We start from the raw sequence: 15,636 nt of genomic DNA on the forward strand, positions 1-15,636 counted from the left end.
TACATTCTATGTAGTTAATTAAAAGTTCATTTATATGCATAGGGCACACTGCACTAGTTTAGGTTACACTGGCCATAAAGCATCGCGAAAAGCATGTTGCAGCAATTGCAATTCCAGGATTGAAAGTAACAGAGAAGAAAAAAAGAAAAGTTAAAAATAATAATGCTTTAAACAAACATTTAGCGGAGAAGTTAAAATGCCGTCATGCACAATACTGACCCACAGACACTACCTTTCCCCTGCTTGACCATTATATTCTCAATAACGAAAAACCATTTCAGTGGTGGAATTCATTCCAATTTAATAGGTTAAAATTCAATTCCCGCTGAATATTATTTTTAATTTAAGATAGAAATGTGTCCACGTGTCCAGACATATCTTAGGTTTTTTCTAACAATTTTTAATAAGGTATAGCATAACTCATCCGCCGAGTTAAAATTCTGCAGTCCGCTCACCTTGAGCCAAAGGGGGGCACCCAATCAGTCTAGACTCAAACAACGGAGGTAAGAAATAGTATATATTATTATTTATTTCCAGCTTACTTTGGGATACTGGCTCTGGGAATCCTGACATGGGATCCTATGATCCAGATCTTTGCAGTTTCTCCCCATACGATAGCTGCTCGATTCTGATCTCCAGTTGGAATGCATCCAGCCTCTCTTTGCAATTCAGCGCCAGCATGTCCAATATAAGCTTGCACACATCACTTGGTAGGGACTTCTTGTTCTTTAATGGTATTTGGAGTTCCAGATTAGGGTTTTCCAAAAGTGCTTCTCCAACCGAAACAAGATTCTTCCCTTGGCAGATATATACACCTACAAAATTAGTAGAAATGCTATATTTTACTTGTTATGGAAGCAAAGCAGATTTGGTGTAGAACAGATTTGGGGTTTTATTGATGTGGCAAAATGTCCATAAATTCCTTTCCATTGCAGGCAGTGCCAATTACTACAGGTAAAAAACTTAAATCATGCAATTAAAGGGTTAGTTCACCTTTAAATTAACTTTTAGTATAGTTTAAGTGCTATTCTGAAACAATTTGCAATTGGTCTTCACTGTTTATTACTGGCAGTTTTTTTTTTGTTTTTTTTTTAATTATTTTACTTTTTATTCCGCAGCTCTCCAGTCTGGCATTTCGGCAGTTATCTGGTTGCTAGGGTCCAATTGACCTTAGTAACAGGGAGTGATTTGAGAGAGTGACTGATATATGGATAGTAAAGGGACTGACTAGAGAGATAAGTTATACAAATTAACAATAATAATCAAATTGCAGCCTCACAGAGCAATAGATATTGGCTGCTGGGGTCAGTGACCCCCATCTGAAAAATGGAAAGAGGCAGAGGCATATAATTCAAAAACTATAGAAGTGAAAAAATGAAGACCAATTGAAAAGTTTCTTAAAATTAGCCATTCTATAGCCTATTAAAAGTGAATCACCCCTTTAAAGAATTTAAGCAACCATCTGCACTGCCAGCAATGGAAAAGAATGTCATGGCAACATTGAATTGGCAACAAAAGACCCCCTCTTTTGTAATTGACCTAAATGGCATGTTTTATATGCCATACTGCTGCAAACTGAAAGTGTATTAGGAGAATCAGAAGAGCGGGGACAACGCTCAGATCCAATTTGTATTCTAAAACCCATGTTAAAGAATTTTTAGGACCCCTGTTAAATGAATGCAAAGGGCTGCATAACTTGCTGGCACTATATAAATAAATGATGATGAAAGTGCTATTTACAGGGCTCCCTTTCATCTACACAACTTGCACCTAATAAACTGTGCTTTACTGCTATTTCTGACATCAGAAATAAGGCACTTTGCCTTCTTCTTCTTCTTCTAACTCTTTGCAGTATTTAAATGGGGGTCACTGACCCCGGCAGCCAAAACCTATTGCTCTGTGAGGCTCCAGTTTTATTGTTATTGGTACTTTTTGTAACTTTCTTTTCTATTCAGCCCCTCCCCTATTCATATACCAGTCTCTCATCCAAACCACTCCCTGGTTGCTCAGGTAACTTGGACCATAGCAACCAAACTGCTGAAACTCCAAACTGGCAAGCTCCTGAATGGAAATAAAATAACTAAAAAACTACAAGTAACAAAAACTGAAGACCAATTGCAAAATGTCTCAGAATATCACTTTCTCCATCATACTAAAAGTTAATTCAAAGGTGAACCACCCATACACAGGTAGATAATATTGTTGTCTCAGGCTTTTGGCCACTCCAGACCAAGTAGACACTTAACTGACCCATTTAATGGCCTGATTCCCGAGCAGGTATCTAGTGGAAAGGTATAAAATTCCTCTCAGATAAGTACACAGAAATGCAAACAGATCTTTCAAACCAAAATCCACTCCAATTTCCACTGTGTGTGTCTGCACACAGGCCAACGCAGTAACTGTTAGGGTGAAGACACACTGGGCTACTAGAAGCAGCTACTTTTTCAAGGCTACTTAAATGTAGAAAATCCCCTACCATAGACTATACTATGCTAAAACACACAGAGAGATAATTATCAGTAAATGATCACCATTGTCTATTTTAGTAGCCACAAGTAGCTGCTACTAGTAGCTCTGTGTGACTTCACCCTTAACACAGACACAGGAGCAGGCAGAACAGATTGGCGATTTCTCAGCCTGTGTTTATACGCAGTGCGAGAAACAGTCCTCGCCCAACCTGTCAGCAAAGACCCATAACCAGATCGGCCTGGATCTTCTCATACCTGCCCAGCTTTATCACCAAAACAAATAACATACCTAGCAGTTCCTTTTGTGAGTCTGCATCCCTGAAGGTAACCAATTCAACCATAGCCCAAAAAAGAATGCCAAGGGAGAAAATGTCAGCTTTTGCCGTGTAGCGGCCTTCAAACACCTCCGGCGCCATGTAGAAATCTGACCCGCAGGCAGAAGAGAGACGGTACTGGTTGACATTTACATTTCCTTGGCACACCTTACTGAGACCGAAGTCTGCAACCTGGACACAAATACACTTGGGTTACAAAATCGTATGGAATGGTGTATTTTCAATTAAATGAAAAAAGTAATTTCATTGAGAAAAAGGAAACAGTAGATCACTGAATTTTTAAAAATGTACCTTTAAAAGTAATAGGTTACCGTTACGCACCCCCTGTAAATGTAATATCTTACCAGATACCCCAGGCCAGTGCTCCTGTTAGCAGAAAACTGCACCGGTCCAGCCTACTTCTATACAGCTGATCCACAGCAATCTTTTTTTGGATTTCTTACTATTGAGTGCTATTCTGATACCTACTGGGAGCTGCTATCTTGCTCCCTTCCCATTGTTCTGCTGATCAGCTGCTGGGGGTGAGGGGGGGGGATATCACTCCAATGACTGTTACCCCAATGTTTCTATATATCTGTAACCTTGTTATGGGCTAAGGGGGCCCAGCCTGAAGGCCAGTTAGGGGGGGGATTTGGGGTGAGTGCTTATTTGTGCCCTGGGTACCCCTGGAACTATAGCAGGGTGACTGTTACCCCAATGTTTCTATATATCTGTAACCTTGTTATGGGCTAAGGGGGCCCAGCCTGAAGGCCAGTTAGGGGGGGATTTGGGGTGAGTGCTTATTTGTGCCCTGGGTACCCCTGGAACTATAGCAGGGTGACTGTTACCCCAATGTTTCTATATATCTGTAACCTTGTTATGGGCTAAGGGGGCCCAGCCTGAAGGCCAGTTAGGGGGGATTTGGGGTGAGTGCTTATTTGTGCCCTGGGTACCCCTGGAACTATAGCGGGGTGACTGTTACCCCAATGTTTCTATATATCTGTAACCTTGTTATGGGCTAAGGGGGCCCAGCCTGAAGGCCAGTTAGGGGGGGATTTGGGGTGAGTGCTTATTTGTGCCCTGGGTACCCCTGGAACTATAGCGGGGTGACTGTTACCCCAATGTTTCTATATATCTGTAACCTTGTTATGGGCTAAGGGGGCCCAGCCTGAAGGCCAGTTAGGGGGGATTTGGGGTGAGTGCTTATTTGTGCCCTGGGTACCCCTGGAACTATAGCGGGGTGACTGTTACCCCAATGTTTCTATATATCTGTAACCTTGTTATGGGCTAAGGGGGCCCAGCCTGAAGGCCAGTTAGGGGGGGATTTGGGGTGAGTGCTTATTTGTGCCCTGGGTACCCCTGGAACTATAGCGGGGTGACTGTTACCCCAATGTTTCTATATATCTGTAACCTTGTTATGGGCTAAGGGGGCCCAGCCTGAAGGCCAGTTAGGGGGGGATTTGGGGTGCGTATTTGTGCCCTGGGTACCCCTGGATCTATTTCAGATGATATTATCTGTAGAAGGCAAGGAAGCCAAGGCAATGTGCAGACCTGACCTTGAGCTCCGGCCCTGAGGGCCCCTGGGACACCAGCACATTCTCAGGCTTGAGGTCCCGATGTACGATCTGGTTGCGGTGCAGGAAGGCCACAGCCCCGGCTAGCTGCTGCATACAAGCCCGGTGCAGCCGGGGATCGGGGGGCCGCGCAAGGAGAAAGTCATTGAGGTTCCCCCCATCACAATAGTCAGTAATGAACCAGAGGAAGCAGGAGCCCTCCCCCGCGGAGCGCCGGCCCTTCAGGCAACTCTCTACCAGGAGCAGATGGCTGGGGGGCTTGCGGCGGCTGCTGATTGGCTGGATGGAGGCCGGGCCGCTTTGGAGCAGACATTCCTGCAGGCGGATGACATTGGGGTGTTGGCTCTGAATGCTCCGCAGCGCCCAGAACTCCTGTAGCGCCATCTCCACCGTCTCAGGCTCACTGCACCGGATCCGCTTCACCGCCACCCTCCGGCCCGTGTCACTCACCGTAGCCTCATACACCACCCCGTAACTACCGCGGCCCACCTCCCGCTCCAGCCTGTACTTGCACGGCTCCTCCGCCATCTACTGCCCCCCGAGTAAGGCATACAGCCCTCCTTCCCCCCTCTTACTATTGCTAACAAACACCGGCCCGTTAGCGCCCTAATGGCGCCATTAGCGGCCCCACACACTTGTGTCACTCACTGAAGCCCCGCCTCCCACGCCGCCTCACCTGTGCCACAAGCCGAGCGCTCATTGGTCCGCAACGCGATGTGCGCATTTTGGCGGCAATTGGTGTGAGGCTGAGGGGAAATGTGACCATAAGCTAAAAGGTTGCCATTGGCCTGTATAGATTGTAGCACAATAATAGCAATTAGTACTGTAAATTGGTTAGCACCAATGGTTATAAAGTTATAAAGTTTGTTAGGGTTATGGTCTCTGAGACACTGCACTTACTATAGGGATTTAGGGAGGAAGAAATAATGGGGCCTACTACAACTGTTACCTCAGAACACATATATGCACCATTATTATCATCCATTATAGAGCAACAACATATTCCAGGGAACCTAACAGAGATTATATCATTTCTCACAACATTTTGAAAAAAAAATTTTGACCACGCCCATTTATGTGGGGTCCGTGTTTTACGTGTTTATTAGAGTTTTGCTGAAAAAGGTGAAGTTGCCCTTTAAGCTGCGAGTCTCAGTTCCCATAAGAGACCTGTTTAGCTTATCAGTTACAATTGTAGATTGTAAGCTCTTTTGGGCAGGGCTCTCTTCCCCTCCTGTATCGGTTATTGGTTGCTTTATATGTTACTCCTTGTAGAGTGTAAGCTCTTTTGGGCAGGGCTCTCTTCCCCTCTTGTATCGGTTACTGATTGCTTTATATGTTACTCCTTGTAGAGTGTAAGCTCTTTTGGGCAGGGCTCTCTTCCCCTCTTGTATCGGTTATTGGTTGCTTTATATGTTACTCCTTGTAGAGTGTAAGCTCTTTTGGGCAGGGCTCCCTTCCCCTCTTGTATCGGTTATTGGTTGCTTTATATGTTACTCCTTGTAGAGTGTAAGCTCTTTTGGGCAGGGCTCCCTTCCCCTCTTGTATCGGTTATTGGTTGCTTTATATGTTACTCCTTGTAGAGTGTAAGCTCTTTTGGGCAGGGCTCCCTTCCCCTCCTGTATCGGTTACTGATTGCTTTATATGTTACTCTGTATGCCCAATGTATGGAACCCACTTATTGTACAGCGCTGCGGGATATGTTGGCGCTTTATAAATAAATGTTAATAATAATAATTGTATCTTAGTGCAGGGGGGGCTTTTTACCTTTCTGGGCTCTCTGTCAAAAGCCCCCTTATTTAATTAAAAGCAAGAAACAATGTATCTAAGTGCAGGTGACGCTCTCTGCCAAAAGCTACTTTTAATTAAATTTGTATCTTTTTTAGCTTCACTGCAGGAGATCAAAGGGCAATGAGGGACTTTTCAGTAAGCTGTTAAAAGAGGGACTGTCCCGCAAAAATCGGGACAGTTGGGAGGTATGTATGCACCATTATTATCATCCTTTATATAGCAATAACATATTCCAGGGAACATAACAATATATATCATTCCCATCAGTCCCTGCCCCAGTACAGCTCACAATCTAAGGGGCCCTATCACATTTACAATTTTATGTGGAGCCAATTAACCATATTCTGAGAGTGAGAAGTAACCTGAGGAGTAATGTGGCCCATCTATGCACTGGGCCAAATCAGGCTGATGTGAACATTTGGCCCTCGGACAAATAATCGGAGGCCAATAATAACAAAGCCCGTAGCCGTTCCTTTAGGATTTCTAAACCTGCCTGATAGCTATCTAGGCCAGATATTTGTTGGTGAGGGAATCTACATGGGAAGATAAGCTGCCAGCTTGGTCTGAATTGGCAGCTTAAATCTGCACCCACTTTTAGTGATGACACTTACCCCATATGTAATAAAAGGCACTAACTTTGCTCAGGAGCAGTAACCCATAGCAACCAACAAGATGTTTGCTTTTAAACAGGTAAGCAGTAAATGCTGCCTGCTGATTGGGTGCAATGGGTTACTGCTCTTGGGCACACATACAGTAGTGCTTTTTATTGCATAACCTCCTTAGCAGGGTAAGCAGAAGAGGCACCTGCCTAGGGTGCCATGGTTGGGGGGGTGCCAGACAGGTACCTCTTCTGTCACCTACCACCGGTTCCGGACCCTTTCCCTGACTGTGCAGCAGTCCTTCTAACCCCCCACCTCCCTGTCTGCATATGCGTGGGTGCGCGCGGGGGGGGGGGATGGGGTGTTGTCAGTGGGCGGCCCAAGCCAACCAGGTTGCCTAGGGCGCCTGGCCCTGCACTGCTCATTTAATGCCACGACTTTTTAAAAACTCGGTTAGTCACCATTACTTTTTTTTAAAAAGTTGCTAATTGCCCAATGTACCTTTGCCCTAATGCCTTCAAAACAGATTGAATTTGGCCATACGCTGATCTTTACCCAGACTGGCCCCTGTGCCAGTGATTGGATCATAATGAGGGCCAAGGTAGACCCATCCAAGCACCCAGTGTGAGCCCCTACAGTACTCAGCGGAGGGAATGGTAACTCATGTTTGAATTTATACTGTTGTTGCCCTATATGGATTTTAGGCTTTGTAAGCTGCAGTGGAGAAAACTATTGTTCCAGTAATAGGCGCCCTTTAATCCTATGATATATTAGTAGTCGTATCACTAAAATATTGTTAGATAGTTCCATGGACCTAAATGCTCATTGCTGCTAATCATCGTCCGAGGAATTGTCTGTCATTCTGCCATAGATGAACTGTTCCTGTTATTAGAGAAAAAAATTCTAATTGCAAATCAAATTAAATGACAGCGATTCCAAGTGCTCCCTGCCACGAGGCGATTAACTCTGCTTGAAGTTATTACCTTAAACAAGGGACAGGCGGCTTCACCATTAATGCTGCAGCGCCGTTCCCGATAACTCTGCTACTCGTTGGCAAACTAATGTATCAGAATGAAGGGGAATTATTTAGCAAGAAGATAATATAAATTGTTTGACTTTTTTTTTTTTTGCATTATATTTCATACAGAGGGGGCAGGATTTCCATTTGTTTCTACAAATTGCCTGTGGATTTTATGTGTTACTAAATTATTCTGCTGACAGCGATTAGCTTTGAGGCATATTAAATCCTTGTGCAATTATTTTAAAGAGAAAAAAACAAAGAAAAAATAATGTGAGTTTGACAATAGCTTTTTAGCATAGAACAACACATGCTGCACAAAAATGATGCAGAATTGCGTATGTTAAAATAATGCTTTCATCACTTAGGATTTTCAATATTCTTTGTGTTATATGTCATACTGGATGTATAGCACCACCACCTACAGCTTTATGCCTTTATATGACCACAGAACCCATCAGTGATTTCTGATGTCCTTATCCTTTACAGTAGGGGGTACATTATCCCTTATAATTCATGCTGATCCACTAAGTCTCCAAATAAACCTACTGGGAAAGCTGTTCATGTACAACTTCAGCATTATGTGCAGTACTTTTTTAATCTTTTGTTCCTCAAAAAAGACAACTGCTATAAATTCATATATAATGTGTATGTTCTACAATGCCTTGAAACTCAAAATCTCACCCTCCTCCCCTGCAATTGCGCTCTCCACACTAGCGATGTGGCCCCCCCCTGGACCCCTTTGGTTCTGTAAAGGTAAGTGCAGGGGGCGACATTGGAGGAGCCACCTTTTTTGGTGTTACTGTTCCTTTAATGTATGCTTATACCTAACCTAAACTTGTTGTCTCACACAGGTACCCACAATGGACTGTTTCAGCATTCTGGCCACCAATATTATACTGGTCACTAGTCATTCTGTGGCTATGCCTCAGTTGGTAAGCAAGAACACCACACACTGTATGTGACCCATAGCTAAGTGCCAAAGGATTTGCATTAATGACTGCCGCACTTGGGTACAAGGGCCCTGGGAAGCTCTGTTTTTTACGTAATTGGGAAGGGGCCCAAACACTTATCCATCACAGCCGCCCTGTATGGTATATATTTCCTCCTCTACAGCAGGTGTATAATTGTGATTTATTTTGCAAAAATAAGAAGGGTTTCCCTGCCAACTGGAAATGAAGTGTAATGCTACTAAGGTGTAATTACCTGTAGGAAGCAATCATATTACCTGCAGTTAAGCATCAAATGAGCTGTATTTAACTCATACAGAGATGACAGCTCTGCGCATTGCCTCTGCCTAAAATAATAGATGTTCCAGCTGAAAATAAAACATTATTACTCAGTCTTTCTCTTTGTACAGTATTCCTCTGTAGGGCGGCTTGGCAGTTATACTCAAATTGGTCACTTATTGTAAGCAAAGGGCTCTGCCAGATGAGCAATATGGGCAGCCATTAGCATTCAACTGGCATCTGATAGCTGATGGTTCAGGGTGTATTGGCGTTTATATTTATTGGCACTAGCATGTATTGTGCCTACTGCCAGTAAGGAAAAGAATACCATGGTGCCCCTGCTGCAAGCCACAATAACAGGAAGTAGCACAGATGACTGGAGGAACCCCGGCCACTTGTCTAGGAAAGCAATAAGGCTGATGGCAGATGGGACGTATTGTTGCCTGTGCTTATTGGAAAACTATACCCCAAACAAAATAAAAATATATTGCATAAACAGCTCATATGTAAAACCCTGCTTCATCCAAATAAACCATTTTCATATAAATATACTTGTTTAGCAGTATGTGCCATTGGGTAATCCTAAATAGGAAACTGCCATTTTATGTACTAAGGGCCGCCCCCTGGGATCATAGGAGTCACAGTGCACACAAACAAGCCAAGGCACACATACATGCTAGGCCCCATCAGCCAATGAATGGGCAGAGTTCTGCCTTTTGCTCCCACACTACTTCCTGTTACAGTTAGAGCTGCATCACTTCCTGTCAGCTGATCGCTGAGGGAGCACACAGCCCATCACTAAATGGCGGCTCAAGGGAAAGGATGTAAAAGGGTAATATTTACTGATATATATATTCCAGTTTGGGGAGATTCTTTAATAGGCCCCTTAACATAATATAAACTGTCTGTTGGTTACGTATTCATTCTGGGGGTGTAGTTTCCCTTTAATCTCCTCCAGCACCTTCATTGAGACTGACAAAACATCTTAAAGGGGTTGTTCACCTTTAAAATAACTTTTAGTATAATATAGAGAGCGCTATTCTGGGACAATTTGTAATTGGTCTTCATTTTGTATTATTTGCATTTTTTAAATTATTCGCTTTTTGTTAAGCTGCTCTCCATGTTCAATTTTCAGCAGCTATCTGGTTGCTAGGGTCCAATTTAACCTAGCAACCCAGCAGTGGTTTGAAAGAGAGACAGGAATATGAATAGAGGAGGGCCTAAACAGAAAAATAAGTAATACAAAGTAACAATAACAATAAAACTGGAGCCTCACAGAGCAATAGTTTTTGGCTGCCGGGGTCAGTGACCCCCATATAAAAGCTGGAAAGATTTAAAAGAGAAAGGCAAATCATTTAAAAACTACAAAAAAATAAGAAAAGAAGGTCAAGTGAAAAGTTGCTTAGAATAGACCATACTATAACATACTAAAAGTTATCTTGAAGGTGAGCCACCCCTTTAAGTTAACTTTTTGTATGATGTAGAGAGTAACATTTGCAATTCGTCTTCATTTTTTATTATTTGCCGTTTTTTAATTATTTTGATTTTTGTTCAGCAGCTCTTCAGTTTGGAGTTTCAGCAGCCATCTGGTTGCTAGGGTCCAAGTTACCTTAGCAACTAGGGAATGAGAATCTGCTAATGATTTCTTCTGGAACTGATGAACACGTAGGACAATTCTTGGCATTTCAGGCCCTTTAATACAATCCTGAACGCTATCTTTTGAAATCTTTTTGCTCCAAAGGGCTTCAGATTACAGCTGATGTGTAATGGTGCATGTTTATTGCTGTACTTTGCTGCCTGCTAGTACTAATATACGGCTTGGGTCTACTGAGGGTATGGGCGAGTGGAATCTTTTGTTTATTGCACTGTTTTTAACTGAAATGCACTTGTAAAATGTGCTGTTTCTGAGCAGAGCCGGATTAGACATAAAACACAAGAAATGGCGAGTGCTCATAGTACATATATTTCAAAGTGAAAATTGGAACGTTAATTTAGAAGTTGGATTCTTATTGTACAGCGCAAGCAGCCTGTCCAGGATATTGAAGAGGATTGCTGGGACTAATAGGGGAAAATAACAGACCAGTGATGCCTAGGCTATGGTCCTACAGCTGCTGTTAAAGGGAAACTATACCCCCAGAATGAATACTTAACCAACAGACAGTTTATATTATGTTAAGGGACTTATTAAAGAATCTCCCCAAACTGGAATATATATATCAGTAAATATTGCCCTTTTACATCCTTTCCCTTGAGCCGCCATTTAGTGATGGGCTGTGTGCTCCCTCAGAGATCAGCTGACAGGAAGTGATGCAGCTCTAACTGTAACAGGAAGTAGTGTGGGAGCAAAAGGCAGAACTCTGTCCATTCATTGGCTGATGGGGCCTAGCATGTATGTGTGCCTTGGCTTGTTTGTGTGAACTGTGAATCCTATGATCCCAGGGGGCGGCCCTTAGTACATAAAATGGCAGTTTCCTATTTAGGATTACCCAATGGCACATACTGCTAAACAAGTATATTTATATGAAAATGGTTTATTTAGATGGAGCAGGGTTTTACATATGAGCTGTTTATGCAATATATTTGTATAGAGACCTACATTGTTTGGGGGGGGGGGGGTATAGTTTTCCTTTAAACTCCCATAACTCTGCTATGTGTGGGGCTGTAGTTCAACAGCAGCAGGTGGAGATTTGAAGGATGGAAAAGCTTATATTAAATAAAGACAATCAGTCATTATTGCCTGAGTATGAAATAACATATTATATGTGTGTTGATTTCAACTTACAGTTCATGGAAGAACTCTTTAATGAAGAACAACTATTTGTCATATTGCAAGTCATATACATCTTCTTACACCGTTAAGTTAACTTTTAGTAAGTTATAGAATAGCCAATTCTAAGCCGCTGTTTAATTGGTCTTCATTATTTATTTGTTATAGTTTTTTCATTATTTGCTGTCTTCTTCTAACTCCTTGCAGCTTTCAAATGGGGGTCACCGACCCCCACAGGCAGAAAACTACTGTTCTGTGAGACTACAGTTTATTTTGTTATTGTTACTTTTCATATTTTTGTATTCATGTCCTCTCCTATTCATATACCAGTGTCTCATTCAAACCACTCCCTGGTCGCTAAGGTAATTTGGACCCTAGCAACCAGATAGCTGCCAAAACTTCAAACTTCAGAGCTGCTGAACAAAAAATTAAATAATTAAAAAAACTACAAATAATAAAAAATAAAGACCAGTTGCAAACTGTCTCAGAATATTACTCTGTACATCATAGTAAAGGTTAACTCAAAGGTTAAACTAAGAAAACTCTATAGACTTTCCCAAGATGGAGACACCCAGGTACTGTTAAAATGTAAATTGAAAGGATATTGGCAGGAGAAGGTCCTCACCGGTCAGTCATGTAAAGGATATTTGATTTACCAACAATGCAAGGGGAATCTTATTTCCTGTGATCACAATTTACTTTTTATGCCTTTCCAAGGACACCCTGGGATGGCTTGTCACCGGCCGATTCAGCCAACAAAGAGAGACTTTATGGCCTGTGTACAAGTGCCTCCCTACAAAGAGTAGACACTGATTTAGCATAATCAATATTTCTGTGAGTAAGGAACAATTTCACTCACTGACTTGGTTATCATCCAGCCATCGTTTTGTCCTTGTCTTGTATCACCAAAAGCAGCAGATTGTATCACACTGACTTTGGCATGGCCTTCAGGGCTACTAATTACCCAGCGTTCCATTTGCTCTCCAGTTTATATTTAGCACTACAGGTATTAAGTTTTTAAGTCTTTCAGACTAGGGGTTTTCATGCGATGACTATTTTCATAATAATTGAGCTCCATGCCTTAAAAACGTTCGGGGTTATGTAATTAAAGGGCTCATTTATCAACACTGGGCAAATTTGCCCATGCCTATTAGGGGTACATTGTGTCTTAAAATATATGTGGTTCCACCATTCACTGATTTGTATAACTCAACCTTGTGCCTTTATATTGTCAGTGACTTCTAATATCCTTATCATTTACAGTAGGGGGTACATTATCCCATATAATACATGAGTGATACTCAGAGTTCCCTGTATAACTCAGCCTGCAGCCTTGTGCCTTTATATGGGCACAGAACCCCTCAGTGACTGCTAATATCCTTATCATTTACAGTAGGGGGTACATTATCCCTTATAATACATGAGTGATACTCAGAGTTCCCTGTATAACTCAGCCTGCAGCCTTGTGCCTTTATATGGGCACAGAACCCCTCAGTGACTGCTAATATCCTTATCATTTACAGTAGGGGGTACATTATCCCATATAATACATGAGTGATACTCAGAGTTCCCTGTATAACTCAGCCTGCAGCCTTGTGCCTTTATATGGGCACAGAACCCCTCAGTGACTTCTAATATCCTTATCATTTACAGTAGGGGGTACATTATCCCTTATAATACATGAGTGATACTCAGAGTTCCCTGTATAACTCAGCCTGCAGCCTTGTGCCTTTATATGGGCACAGAACCCCTCAGTGACTGCTAATATCCTTATCATTTACAGTAGGGGGTACATTATCCCTTATAATACATGAGTGATACTCAGAGTTCCCTGTATAACTCAGCCTGCAGCCTTGTGCCTTTATATGGGCACAGAACCCCTCAGTGACTGCTAATATCCTTATCATTTACAGTAGGGGGTACATTATCCCTTATAATACATGAGTGATACTCAGAGTTCCCTGTATAACTCAGCCTGCAGCCTTGTGCCTTTATATGGGGGGCACAGAACCCCTCAGTGACTGCTAATATCCTTATCATTTACAGTAGGGGGTACATTATCCCTTATAATACATGAGTGATACTCAGAGTTCCCTGTATAACTCAGCCTGCAGCCTTGTGCCTTTATATGGGCACAGAACCCCTCAGTGACTGCTAATATCCTTATCATTTACAGTAAGGGGTACATTATCCCATATAATACATGAGGGGTACTTAAAGTTCCCTGTATAACTCATATCATGTCATTGGCAGGAAGGAAATTATTTATTAAAGTTAAAGGAGAAGGAAAGTCGTTTTGGCATTTTACTGCCAATAGATTCGCCACATTAGTGCCACCTAGAACACTGTATTTATTCTGCAGAAAGCATTACCATACCTGAATAAACAGCCCTAGAAGCTCTCTCTGTTTGCTTAAGATAGCAACTGCCATATTAGCTTGGTCTCAGTAGCTTCTGTGCTGCAGCTCTAGCTGCTGGTAGCATAGATCACACATTCTGATGGGAAGGGGAGTGAATTCTTATAGGAGGGGGGAGCAGGAGAAGGTTGAGAGGAGAGAGCTGTGCAGACTGTGGACCCAGGAATTAAGGATTTTTCTGAGAGAGGAAGTCTGATACTGAAGAACATGTTTACAAAAAAGGAGACAAGAAATCCTGTGTTTCTTTTGATAGAGGACTCTGTGAGTGCTTATGGCTGTATTTACATAGACCTTTCTGATAAAGCTGACTTAGTTTTTATCTTTCCTTCTCCTTTAAAGGGATGGAGGCACTAGAAAAGTAAACCATACATTTCTTTTTAGGATATATATAAGGTAAAAATTAGGCATATACTTGGTTATATTAGCTTATTGTACTGTAACATGATTGGCATCTGTATATGTACTCACAGAGATCAGGGAGATTGATAAAAGCTTGAATAGAATCAAAAACTACCTACAGTTGTGAGCTAGCCCAGGCCAAGGAAAGCCCTGAGAACAAATGCCATACTGTATATGGCTGTATACTGCTTGGCAAGGAATGAACTTATACTGTAAAATACAACCAATTTAAAGCTTTGAGGGTTAGCGGAGGTTTAAAGTAAGGTTTAGGCCAATCTCACCAACTGGGTGCCTGAGTAGCAATATTATTACGCTTACGATGCATGTAATTAAAGAGAGGATTGGCTTGAGAGGGTTCAAGTGTATTACGAAGGTGTTTCGAAGAGTTTACTAAGCATCTTACGTGCCTGTGTGAACTCAAATGTTACATTGGTATTTCCAGGCAGGTTTTTTTTTTGAATTACAGGTTATTTATTTGAATAATCCAAGTCCATTTCCACTCTGAAGCTACGCTTAGAATGAGAAGTAAATCCCTTCCCGTCTCGTTACATTGTATTCTAAAGACCTATATGGGGAATGTTATTTCTTGATATACAAGCTTCATTTAAAATGGTTTGGTAGGGCTGCCTGTCTTCCTAAGGGTAGCTTTCTTCCACTCTCATGATAGAATGCCCAGTCTGAGTATGTGAGCTGTACGGTGACGGTGCGGTCAATATTGAGTTCTGTAAAACAAAAGAACACACGGGGGCCCATTTACTAAACCACGATTGACCACGATTAGGTATTTTTGAGAAATATTCGTATTTTTTCTAACTTATAGAACATTTCGTAATGTCCACGATAATTTAGTTAAAATTCCACATCTTTTTTTGTGTTTTTTTCGTAGCTGTACTTTTCGCAGTGACTACGAAAATTTCGTTATTCATTCGAGCTTTGGTATCGTGACTATCTTTTCACCTGGTTGGATCTGTAGAGTGCCACTGAGTCCTATGGAAGACTTCCAAAATCATACATTGAAGGTTTCAAAGCCGAATATTCGAATCCGAAAATATCGTTACTTCCGG

The 15,636-nt window shown here is 42.1% G+C and overlaps 1 protein-coding gene across 1 annotated transcript; it reads right to left on the bottom strand.

Moving 5' to 3' along the window:
* Positions 1 to 275: 275 nt before the first annotated feature.
* On the bottom strand, positions 276 to 4,982 carry stk35 (serine/threonine kinase 35). Its single transcript, NM_001004779.1, has 3 exons — positions 4,339 to 4,982; positions 2,758 to 2,974; positions 276 to 815 (listed from the first exon to the last, which is right to left on the bottom strand). The coding sequence occupies exons 1-3, from the start codon at positions 4,882 to 4,884 to the stop codon at positions 580 to 582; spliced, it is 999 nt and encodes a 332-aa protein (NP_001004779.1). The 5' UTR covers positions 4,885 to 4,982; the 3' UTR covers positions 276 to 579.
* Positions 4,983 to 15,636: the final 10,654 nt, after the last annotated feature.

Source organism: Xenopus tropicalis, chromosome 5, assembly GCF_000004195.4.
Source record: "Xenopus tropicalis strain Nigerian chromosome 5, UCB_Xtro_10.0, whole genome shotgun sequence".
NCBI classification, from domain to species: Eukaryota; Metazoa; Chordata; class Amphibia; order Anura; family Pipidae; genus Xenopus; species Xenopus tropicalis.

What these genes read in the sequence shown, in the direction of transcription:
- stk35 (NM_001004779.1), bottom strand. Translation starts at nt 4,884, where the DNA reads ATGGCGGAGGAGCCGTGCAAGTACAGGCTGGAGCGGGAGGTGGGCCGC. An exon ending in CCTCAGGGCCGGAGCTCAAG is followed by an intron (nt 2,975 to 4,338) that starts GTCAGGTCTGCA and finishes ATTTGTGTCCAG; the next exon opens with GTTGCAGACTTCGGTCTCAG. An exon ending in CTCACAAAAGGAACTGCTAG is followed by an intron (nt 816 to 2,757) that starts GTATGTTATTTG and finishes CTAATTTTGTAG; the next exon opens with GTGTATATATCTGCCAAGGG.